We start from the raw sequence: 12724 nt of genomic DNA on the forward strand, positions 1-12724 counted from the left end.
TTTTACCTTGGAATGGAAGGTAAAACTAATGCATTATATAAATCACTCACAGAATGTAATATTTTAACCCTTGTTTCTTACAATTTTGATGATTATGGCTTACAGATAGTGAAACTCAAAGTCTAGTGCCGTAGAAAATCTGAATATTACATATAAACAACACAAAATATATCTTTTAATAGAAAATAACAGGCTTCTGAAAAGTATCTTCAATTCTATTAACTTAATATTTGGTTGTGCGTGAATTATTGCTTCAATGCGGTGAGGTATGGAGGTACGTATAGCTGGGCAATAAAATTAGTATCTACACAAAGCTGGTCAGGAATAAGAAGCATGAAGTGCTCTAAGCTTTTCTGGTTGATGGTGTGGACTTCAGACAACCCAGTAGACCAGAACCAGCAGATGACATGACTCACCAACCATCACTGACTTTGGAAACGTCACTCTGGACTTCAAGCAACATGGTTTCTGTGTCGCTTCACTCTTCCTTCAAACTCCTGATTTCCAAATGAAAACCATATTTTAGTTTTCTCTGAAAAGTGGACTTTGGGCCGCTGAGAAAAATGCTTTTTTGTTTTCTCCTTAATCCAGATAAAACGTTTACAATGTGTCTGGTTCAGGGGTCACTTTACACAAGAAATGCAAAACTGTAGCTCATGTTTAAGAGTTATCTGTGCATAATCGCTCTTATTGTGCTGACTCCAATCTCAGAGCAATCTTGCTAAAACCCCCCACAAAATCTTGAATGAATATTCCTTGACAATCTTCTCATTCAGTCATCCCTCTCGCACATTGTTCTTCCACTCAACTTTCTGTGAAAATACTAGGACACAGAAGTCTGAACAGTCAGCTGCTTTAGCAATGACTTTTTTGTGGCTTACCTCCTTGTGGAGGGGGTGCAGAATAATGGCTGTATTCTGCACATCTGTCAAGTCAGCGTTTTTCCCAGCCTACTGACCCAGAGTGAGAGACTGTTTAGAATTGATTTTTTTTAAGATGTGCCTGTCTTTGTAAAATAAATAACAAATCTTTTCTTTTCACAGTTTCATTAATTAAATTAATTACATATTAAAGACATTCAGGTAAACATGCTGTTTCTGCTTTCCATAGAACCAATTTTTAGGTGAATTTAAACATAACATTGTTTTAATGGCCTGTAAGAAAACAAATTTGTCGGCTTGTAGCTGCTGATGTTAATAGTGCTTGATCCAGGTCAGATACAATTTCCCAAGCATTAATTGTACATAAAAAGAAATAATTAAGACCTTAGTCTAAATGCAGATATTTTGCAGTGTGTTGCTGGAGTGCCGGATTTAATAAACAAACTCAGGAAATTAGCCGTTTCTTAATATTTCAGTTTAACTCCCTCCTTGAAGCCCACACTGTTTCCAGTGCTTATTAAAATCAACCCAAATTTACAATTCCCAAATAACCCAACACACTTAAATCTGTGCTGTTGAGTCCTGCAGCTATCGTTTCAAAGTTGTTCATGCTACTAATGTTAACATCTGTTGTTCTGTTGTGTTGTAGGACCAGCTGTTGTTCTGTGACGATTGCGACAGAGGCTACCACATGTACTGTCTGAGTCCTCCCATGTCTGAACCACCAGAGGGTACGCACTAACAGTTGGTTCATTAAAACAGTCTTGTAGTCGAGTGTTGCTGCTTACGAGGAGTTCACAGGCCTGGTTTTGGTCACACTGCACCAACCAGAGCCATCGTCTGAGAACATTTTAGCCATCAGTGCAGAATAAACGGCTCATCTTTTTTTTTTTTTACTCTCAGGAGAGCAGCCATGTTTTGTCTTATACTTTCATACGAAGGGGAAAATATAACAGTGAGGAAGCGGCAACTCTCTACTGGATCGTCTTAATCTGAATCAGAAAGAGAGGGAAAGAGAAAGACAGACAGAGAGAAAAAGAGAGAGAGGCTTGGCACTGTGTCTATGATCCCATTAATGGTGCAGGAACATCTATTTAAATCAAACTGTCATTTTTCCACATAAGATGGCTGCCTCAGGATGTTTGATGGCGTTGTCATGGAAATGAGTCGTGGAAAGATAACCTGTTTCCATGGTAAAAGTGGCTGAAGATACACTAGCAGTGCCACTTGTGTTTAACGCTTGGTAACAGTGTCAAGCTCTGCCCACACACATGCGATGCCTTTTAATTTAGAAGAAAAGTTCTGAAAGCCTGCCTCTTGCTTGAGGTGAACACTCGAGGGTTCCGTCTCATGGATGGCGATCTTACATGGTGTATGCTTCAGCATCTGTGCTGTGTTCAGTGCTCTCAGCATCTTCAGGCAAGATTACCAACCACTTTGAAGTATTAAGGTTGAGGTAAAATTTAGCTTTGGCCTCCAAGGTCTTTAAGAAATGTCACACAGTCTCGAATCTCACTGCAAACCAAACTATTTGTGAAATCCCCTGCATCTACAAAATCACAGACGCAGCATGTGACGTCTCTTCGCCGAGCTTTAATTTACAGTGTTACTCAGCTCTCTGTGTGAAACAAGAGATTAATCCAGCAGGCTTTACGATCGCAGTGATTGAACGTCTGATCTGTGATGTCGCTGATCTGTGTGCCTTACAGGGAGCTGGAGCTGTCATCTGTGTTTGAGACAACTGAAGGAGAAGGCCTCGGCCTACATCACCCTGACTTAATCTGCAGAGCACGTCCTCACGGCCCCTCGCCATCTCCCAAACCACCTCTCTGTCGCTCCTCCCGTGTTCTTCAGCATCTCCATCTCTCCCGTTTTACTGATCTACTCATCGGCACGGTTTTCACAATCTGTCCCTGCGACCTTTGGAGCGCGCAGATTACCCACAGTGCTATGCCTGCTCCCGAGCATCTCTCCAGCGGCGAGCCACACTCCGTCCTCTTTTGCCCCCTGAAATTCCCTTTCGTGCTTGACCCGAACTCCAGCCTCCCTCTCCTCCATCTCAGCAGAGGAATTCATCAGCCGGCAATAAGTTTGTCAGCAAGACACACACTTCAGCCCGCCAAGGGCACTTCTGAGACATACTACTCCACAGGAACCCTCGTAAGGGCCCTCGGATGTGCCCTAATGATCTTCAGCTGTGACTCTCTCAAGTAGTGAGTAAAAATTAATAAAACAGTGACATGTTTGAGAGAGGACGAAGCTGTGGAGAACCATGGAGCAGTGCATCTCAGTGTTTTTCCAACTGTGAAATGTACATTCAACCAAAATTTTATTTTCTTCTCTCTGTCCTCCTTTGTGTACGGCAGAGCTGCAGAGACGCTGAACTCTCCTCTGGTATTTGTCTGGATGTCTTTTTCAACCAGGGAGTAAATTGTACAGAATTTAATCTGATTTGATTTTTGAACCACACTCTCATGAAAAGACTCGACTCAGTGGTAAATAAGAGGCATCCGGTCAGGAACTCAGACCACCTTTGACCTCACCCTTTCTTCTCTCTGTGCATGGGGTTCCCACAACTTAATGGTGCATTTTAGAAATTGACACTGAAGGTTTTTAGTGCATGGTTTTGGCTCCTGGATAAATGGAGAGAAGGATTTTTTCTCCTCCATTCAAATCAAACTGTGTATTTGAAAAAATAACAGTTTCGGCTTAGCATCTCTCGCAAGCCCTTACCTGACCTGCATATAACCTTTCCACCCACGAAACCATGACTGTGAAGCCAGTGCAAGACTGTAACACTTCTGGTGATTGGTGTGTTGTCTATGATCTCAGAATGTAGGACTGGTGTGTGGAAATATGCAGCTCTCATGCCGAGGCCTGAAAACACATTTTCTATGATTCCTTTTATTTATTTGTGTTCATTTGCATGTTATTAATTTTATTCTTTAAAAAGAACTTTTAATTGAAATGGAAAGGAAAGCACACTTAATTCGCAATAATGTGTTTGTGATGCAAACTCTTTAGCCGCCCATTGTAACTTTGAAGTTCTGTTTGTGCCTGTGTCTTAGTGGATTTCTTTGAACGGTGCAGCCAGTGACTGTGGCCAGTCAAATACCAGTTAGATCTATGAAGAGGTCAAAGACCAAGTGATCTGAATGTAGAACGGAAGATTTAACAACATAGGCAGACTGATTGAGATACAAGTCCCGCTGTAAGTTTGAAGTACAGAGTAAAGTTTAAAAGTGTTAAAGGGACAAGTTCAAAGTTCACATTTCATTGTGCAACATTTCACAGTGTTACACAAGTGGACATCGTCTGGCACACAATACACTGTATATAAAAACAAATTCCTGCTCACTTTCATATTTTTCCCTTTAAAGCTTTATAGCTGTAAAACAGCCCAATAGCTTATTCAAGACAAGCTATGTTCTGAAACTGCATACCCTGGGTAGAAATCTATCCCAGACATGAACCTTGGTAAGAAACTTTTGACAGTACCCTGAGCTTTTGGTTTGGAGCGCAGTAAAGGGAAGATGTCAAACATTTTGAAATTATTGGCTATTCACACCATTCCACTCATCACAGATTAAATTGCTAAATACTAAAATTTTTCTGCAAACTTTAATGACTTCCCTCATGTTTTAAGACAGATTTGGGACACTAAATCCTCCAGTCAAGGTATATTTCATATCATAACTGCATATTGTCAGCATGTAGCTGTGTTTACAGCCCTCTTTTGGGTGACGTTGCACTAGCTTTTTTGTTTTTAAGCATCAGCTGTTGTTATATGTTTCTTCTGAATTTAGGGTGATTTTTAATTTGTTTTAAAGTGTGACTGCATCAAAAATTTTACGACATGTGTAGATCCTTTTTATTTCTAGTCTTTAACAAATGCAGTGACTAAAGAAAATCTGCATTTGACAAAGATTGCACAGTTATATCTTTCCACACAGTTTGACGTTTACTAAATTGAGACAAACTGATTTTTGATCCTTGTTGTTTTATTCATGTATTAATTTTTGTTGATATCAGTTTTAGCAGACTGATTTTCTTTTTAAATAAGTTCTTTGTGTTTTCTCTGAGCTTCTGTCTGAGTGACAACTCCCACATGAAGAGTGTTTTTGTTGGGGTGACTTAGGGTTTGGACAAGGTGCATTCACTGAATGGGAAAAAAAGTTTTTTTGAGACTCCAAGAATCTGAGCACTGGTCAGGGCCTGTAAAGCTTGAAATGAACAGATTGTGGTCACCAGACAGTTAATGGAGTGAATTTATATCATCATTTTTTATTTATTATATTTTCTATATTTTTGTTTTCTAGCCAAACTCACCACGCATAGCGTTCACATTAGCGCCACACTCACTAACACACAACTTCATGCACCAACACACATATTACTTGGCAACTTGGGGTTAAGTGCCTTCCAGGAGGAAGCTGGAATCAAAAACGTTCAGATTGCAACTAACTACTCTTCCTACTGAGCCACAGTCACCCACACAATCATCATCATTTCGGTCTTATCATTTCAAGTAAAAGGGTGGAGATGTCATTGGTTATAGGACATCAGGGTTGTCACAGTCAACTTAAAATCATCTACAACTTCTGATTTCTGGAAACGTTCACTGTTTTTTTGCTAATATGTTAGACTTAGACAGCTGTAAAACTGTGAATTTAATGCTTCGTTATTCTGATTTCACTGTTTTTGTTCCATTCAGGATCTGCCTACCCCGGTGCAGGGAATAGTCCTGACAACGTATTTGTCATAGTAACAGCACTTATTCAATTCAGTTCAGTTCAATCCAGTAATAGACTATTGAGCTTAAAGGGTAATTAAACAACACTACAATGGCTGCAGTGCACTTCTTCAAATGATTATTTTTTTCTGTATAAAGCAGCAACACTGACAGTAGCCTGTAGAGGATGAGCGAGACTCGCAGCATCAGTGAGTCTAATTCACCTAAACAATTGAAACTTACTTGACAAACAGTCTGGGGGACGTTAAGGGTTCTTGGTAGTTAGATTCTGAAGTATGAAGGTTTAAGATAACATAATGGAAACAAACTTGTAAGTCTCTTACATCTTTATTTACCTATTAAAGAAGTGAATACTTCTATCTTTTTCCCATCATATATACAGTAGCTTAGCCATATTTTCATGATGTATTCTTTAACTTAAACCAATCAGGAGCAGAACAAAACAGTTTTACATGACACATGGTTAACACTTGGTGCACCTACATTTTTGAATCTTTCAGTTACCATTAAGGTGACCTTTGCTCATTTTTGTACCATGATTTTTTAACTGTTTTAGCTGCACTGCTCTTTTGAGCCTGCAAATCTTGTCCTGCACCTCTTAGAAGACTCCATAGTGAGTTTTGAGGCATGTTTTGTATCACTATGTTGCTTTAAAATACTTTTTTCCCCCACTGTACTGGAAGAACAATTCTTGACCATCTGTTGGCTGTGGCTTTACGGCTTGTTTTTCAGAGCTGTTAAGTACCAGTTTAATGGTTAGGTCAAAATGACCAGGCCTTTTTTGAATGACTGATCCATCTTTCCATGTAGATTAAGTGAAAGAAGTAGAAAGTTATTACAAGTAATTACGAATGCAATTTAAGCAAGCCCTTGATGTAAACATGCATATGAATTAACGCAGTATGGCTGTGGTGTTACGTAGCTGGTCATGGTCATCTGCTGGAATGTTGGAGAGAACACATTCATATAGTTCTTCATTCACTGAAGGAGTAAATTAATGTTCAAAAATGTACCGAAACAATTGGTGGCAAATGTTTAAAAGTTTATTACATCACTTTCAACTTTAAGATAGCTAAGAAGATATCAAAAGTTTTGACTTTTTCACTACAAATTGGTAGTGAAAAAATTCTAAAGCCAGTCAGAATTCTCTGAAGTGCAGTATTTATATGTATTTTACTACAGTTTCTAAGAAAGATTTTTCAGTGAATCTACTCAGTTATCTAATAGGCCAAAGGTGTTATTCAAGATTATGTCAATTAGACAGATTCAGATTCCCTCACCTTTATTCTGTTGTCACATTTTCCTGTCTTACCACAAATCTTGGTATATTAGAATAAAGGGCCTAAATGTGAGAAAAATAAGGGAGTTTGTGAAAAATTTAATAATTTTCATGAATTGAAGTACAAGTTGCACTTCTGATGGACGCTTGTTCTCAATAGTGGATGGAAATTCAAAAAGTGTGAAGTTCACAGTTTCCACTGTGACATGACAGGGCACATTTTGCCATGTCACCATTTTATTATTTGTTTCTTATATTTAAGGATCAACTGACTAAATGAGAAGCAAATCTCAATGTTTTATGAGTATCACCGAGTAGTCAGATAATTATTAGCCAAATCAGTCAGAGCATAGGTCAAGCTATGAGTTTCACTTTCAGTTTCAAGCCTTCAACATGCCATGGTGAGTGAATCTTCATCAGTACAGTTTGGATATCATACTTATTGCAAGTAAGGAATGTCCTAAAAATCGATGGCTTTCTGGCTTATGTGGTGATCAAATTATGCGTGCTGCCAAAGGTGTAGTGAGACCAGGGTGGTGTGTTATTTTTATAAGGCATTGTGCTATTAAAAGTAAATAACAGATCCAGAGTAGTTTGGCCTGGGTATAACATTCACATACATTGCTATACATGTTAACATAAATTAACATGTTGTGTTCTATTTTGTTTTTGGTTTAGAAAGCCATATTTACTAGAACTTCATAAATAGAAAACCATGCAACTAGAGTATTAATTCCCTCTTTCTGACATTCTGATTTTTATAATACCTTCTGAGCTCTTTAACATCTTGGACACTATGAACTGTGCACTAAAGCCCCATCCAAAAAGCTGAAGCTCAACACTTCTTGGAATATAATAGCCAGCAAACTTGGCTACTTAAACAGTTCTTCCCAATGTTAATATTGCACACACTGAGAATAAAATGACAATATATTTCTGATATATTTCACAGACCTGAAATAGGCCAAAAATATGTTGATATGCTAACCATGTTCATCATGACCTCAGTATGCTTAATAAGCTTTTTTAAAGCTTGCACTAAACAGCTCTCCTCTGATTTAAAGTACTATTGTTTTTTATCTATAAACAGTTTAACTGGATTTTTTTAAAAGCCACTTTAATGGCCACTCTTGATGGGCAAAGTGCTGAGTGAGAAAGAGTCACTCAGCATTCCCAAATCATTTGCTGTAACAGAGCAGAACTACATTGATTTGTCTGATAGATTTAAGCTTGGAAACAATAGCTGTAAATATCAGAATATCTTCAGATCAGCAAATAACAATTTCACGCAATATTTCCCATGCTTATGTATAAATCCTTACCATTCAAATTTGCTGGCTTTAGTTAAAGTTGATCTTGTTTAAATCATCAGCTTGTGCAAGTTTTACCCAAACTGTCGGACTGCAGGTGAAAAGTTATGCCACCACTTCAGTTCAGAGTAAAATCCAGTGGCGCAAGAATGACACAATAAGCTACTACTTAAGCTTTCATTCATTATCATTATGTTTAGAGCTTTTTTTTTCTTTTGTCTTGTTGGATATTACACAGTGTGGACACATTTGGTCCTCAGGAGAGTTTTTGTGAGGTAGTGGGAACCCTAACCTTGTCTCAGAATTAGTGAAAAATGCATACTGAACCAAAATAGCTGTTTTGTTTTTGTTTGTTTGTTTGTTTTTTTAAAGAAAAACAGATTTCTAAGATGAATCAGTTGCATGGCACGACATTATGCAATGCTGGTCATTTCATCCCATCACTATTTTATGGTTTTGCATGTTTGGTTTCATATCTAGTAAAGGTTTAGTTTTGCAGAAAATGTTGATTCGTACCCATCCTGAAAGCATTTTGTTCCCACTGTGACAGCTGATTAAAAGTAACATTCTGTGAGCTAATAATATTTTACTGTAAAGAAATGTAAATGTAAGGTGTCAGAATTGTCTATCAGCGGAAAAATCTCTCATAAATATTCTGCCCTTATTAGGACTGATAATCTGTCATATTTAGTTAATTTGCCTAAATGGAGATGGAAATGGGGTGCAATAAACAAGTTGAAACAGTGATATATTATATTGGATTATAGTATAATTGATATCTCAGCATTTATAGGATCATTTAACTCCATAATTCGTAATAAAAGCATATCCATGAGAAAAGGTTGCTATACAATGGGCATAAAATGGAAGAAAGTTGGGATGAAATGGCAGCATGTATTCATAAAAAAGAATGATGAATTGTAAAAAGGGCAAACTGACCTAGCTCTCAGAAAGCTGCACCGGGGTTACATTCACCTCAGTGTACTTACAGAATTCACATCTTGCACTTGAATAGCGCTCTTTCACATTGTTAAAATGGGATGAACATTTTCACAAACATGCTGTCCAATAACCTATTCTTTTGTTATCATTAACCAGTCAGAGCTAACATTTAGACTTGAAGTGTGCTTGAGTGAAAATGTTTCTTGATAAGCCTTAGCTGGAAAATGTTTGTCTTTTGAGTGGTGAGTAAAGACAATGTCAGGGGAGAGTAAACAGCCTTTTTACCGGGAGCTTTCTTGGCACTGGGATAAGCGTGGTGGAGTCAAACTCATTTTGATTGTACTCTCTAGGGAGGGTGTGGAAGCCATGTTGGACTGTGATTGTCTGATAAAATGTGAGCCTTCACTTTGTACAAAATGGACAAACCAATGTGAAGGAGATGCGAGGGGTGGGGACAACAGAACCCTCACCGGATCCACAGGGCCCATGGTTCGGCCTGGTCTTTGGCTGCTGGACGACGAGACTTTGGGCCACTCTCTGACTTTCTTGTAAATTGTTGTTCTTCTGTGATCTTGCTTGCACTTTTTTGTTTCCTTTCTCAAAACCCTGAAACTAATTGTAAGTATGTAAGTGTGTGGGTGCGATTGCACTTTTTATTTTTATTCTTGCCATTTTTAAAAAAAATGTGATTGTATGTTGTTATCAACACTAGATGCAGAGCAATTTTTAATTTGTATTTTCTACCTGGGAAGGAAGATGAAATCTTCTTGGACATTTTTTTAACCCCCCTTCACCCTTCCAGCTCCCGGTCTCTTTCTCTGTCTGGTACCTGGGAATGCTTTGAAGTGTGGACTGTGACTGCATTGCTGCCATCATTGCTGTCAGTCATTCTCTGTGAATTCATTTGGCTTTCTCAATTTACCCAGTTTTTTCTCTTCCCTTGACTCTTTTTTTCCATTAAAAATTGCAATTGAAAATGAGCCTCAACCGTTGCTGTGTAATTGTGTGTTTATGGTTATGTTATGCTTTGCAGACTCCTTTTCTAATTGTTTAACTATTTGTTTTCTTCATTATTTTGTATCCCTATTGTTTACTCTTGTGTACCCATAAGTCAGATTTTCAGTCAGTTCTTCTCTCGTATGGATAAGATATTTCAAGTCAATTTTTCCAATTCAAAGTCAAATCTCTGATGATAAACCTTTTCTCGTGCTTGGCCTCTAGTCGACTGTTACTAAATGTTATAAATTCAAAATTAGCACAGTTTGTCCGTATGCCAAATTAATACCTACATTTTTATCAAATGTCATTTAGTACTTTGCAGTTTAACAGCAATTATGTTTTAGTCTTTCAACATTTTAATCAATATCCAAAAATTGTAGCGAGTTGAAAGTTAAAAGGTGAAATTATAAAATGCATTAGAAATGTAAAAATAGATTTATGTTCAAAGGCAAATACGTTTACAGGGGGGGACATGTAGATATTATTATGAGGGTTCTGGTAAAGAAGTAGGTAGGGGTCAGTTATAGCTCTCAAGGAAAACCAGCTTTTTTGCGGTTTCGAAACCATGAAAATTTCCCGTCATACCATTCCAGCCTCATCATTGAATGTCAAAGAAAGTATTAAACGTAGCACCCCTTCGTTTCCTTTGCTTTTCTTTCCTTTCCATTTAGAAAGTCATGGATTGGACACCCACCAGATTAGGAACTAAAGGAGAACTGATCACCTTTATTAAGCTGCAATATATAACTTTTGTAAACATTTTATTTTTTACACATGTCTTAAATGAGACAGATAAAATGTAAAAAAAATTGAGATCCTCTGGTTTCTTCTTTTATTCATGTAAATAAGAGCAATTCAATCATTTTATATATTTCTTTGCCTATATGACAATAGTAGGAAATCATCATCTCTGGTATTTAAGCCTGTTAATTTCCTATTTTACATTTTCTACCCACGTTTTTATTTAGGTAAAGTCACCCAGTTCTTGTCTCAAATGCAGCCACACTTCTGGGCTCAAATCCGAGGTCAACAGCAACCATTTTCTCCTCTTTCCACTTTGCAGATCACAATCTATCAAAGCAGTCTGTTCAAAGTCAGCTCTCAACACTGAATAACAAATGATAATTTCTTATTTAAATGAAACACTCTTCTGCTAAAACACATTAAACAGAACTCTGCTTTCCTTTTTCTCTACATGCTCTTGAAAAGAATTTAATTGGTTATTAACTCACAACAAAAAGGAACAAAATGTTTCACTAAGATTACCTTATAATCTAAGAATAGGAGACAAAGCAGCTCTATTGTCCACTATTGTTTTCAAGAACAGCAGAGCCAAGTACGCTTTGCTATTCAGGGCAGGTACAGCTTTTATTTGTGATGTATTCCTGAATATGAGACATTCATCACTGTTGCCGTGTTGGCCAGACTTGGCTGTACAACGGCGGCATGGTGAAGTCAAGCCCATCAACAGTTTCATTTTTATCCCTCCTGCTGCCTCCCAGTAGACAGAACAGACAAAAAAAAATACTATGCACTTCATACCAGGGGGAGCATATAGGTATTTTTAACTATGCTCTCCAAAAAAGAAAAAAAAAACCCCTCCATCCATCCTTTGGCAGAGCTCCAACCTTCTCCAAAATCTTGCACACCACCCCCAACTCCAGCCATCATGTTCATAGAGAAACCCAAACAAAAATGCCTCAAATTCAGACGTGTGCACTTTCACACAAAATCACTTTGCACACTCACAGACACCCCCACGCACACACACAGAGCCTAGAGCCCATCTTCTTATGAGCTTCATTACTCTGACCCTAGTCTCCCTTTCATATCTCTGAGGATGTTTATGTGCTGTGTATGTGTGTTTTAATATCCAGCAGAATATGTTTGTATATTCATTGAAGGCCCAGACTTAATTCAAGTGTTTAAATGTGTGTTTAATATTGTGTGAATATTGAATTGTGTGTGTCATTTGTGCGTGAAGGGCTGTGTGTGTGTGTGCGTGGGCGTGTGTGTGTGTATGTGTGTGTGTGTCTGTGTGTGTCTGTGTGCGTGTCTTCCCAGCCAATTACCACATCTCCCAGACAGACTGAGACTGCCGGGGTCCTGCCAGCCAATCGGAGAAGGGCTGCGCACTGCCGGGCCGGAGGTGGTTGCCGTGGCAACCAGGAGGCCTGTTTGCATGGTGGCTGATGGAGGAGTGATGGATTACAGTAATGGGATGGAGGGAGGGAAGGAGAGGGGCACAGATAGGGAAGGAGGGGAGGAAGAAAGAAGAAAGCAGGGATGGCAGGATGAGGAGGAGAGAAGGAGAGACAGAATGGGGGGAGGAGGGGAGAGGTGACAAAGGGAGGTGAGGAGGAAGGAGGGAGACTCATACATAAAGATATTGGAAATGTATGAATGCATCTGAAATGAGGCGATTTTCAAAAAAGATATAACAAAAAAAAAGTGAGAGAAAATGATCAAAGAGGAGTGGAAGAGGGAAGAGGATATTTGGAATAGGTTCTGTGGGGTAGGATGGGGGGCAGCCATTGTGTGAGAGTGAATTCCTTTCTTT

At 38.5% G+C, this 12724-nt stretch overlaps 1 protein-coding gene across 3 annotated transcripts in view; it reads left to right on the forward strand.

Annotated features, from left to right (window-relative positions):
- dpf1 (double PHD fingers 1) overlaps positions 1-10142 on the forward strand; it is a 63882-nt gene extending 53740 nt beyond the window's left edge. For all 3 annotated transcript variants that reach the window (XM_005804567.3, XM_023351645.1, XM_023351644.1), the window contains exons 11-12: positions 1531-1612; positions 2591-10142. In XM_005804567.3, the coding sequence (XP_005804624.2) occupies positions 1531-1612; positions 2591-2661 (153 nt within the window). In that variant the 3' untranslated portion in view covers positions 2662-10142. The remainder of the gene's footprint in view (positions 1-1530; positions 1613-2590) is intronic.
- Positions 10143-12724: the final 2582 nt, after the last annotated feature.

Source organism: Xiphophorus maculatus, chromosome 18 (genome assembly GCF_002775205.1).
Source record: "Xiphophorus maculatus strain JP 163 A chromosome 18, X_maculatus-5.0-male, whole genome shotgun sequence".
NCBI lineage: Eukaryota > Metazoa > Chordata > Actinopteri > Cyprinodontiformes > Poeciliidae > Xiphophorus > Xiphophorus maculatus.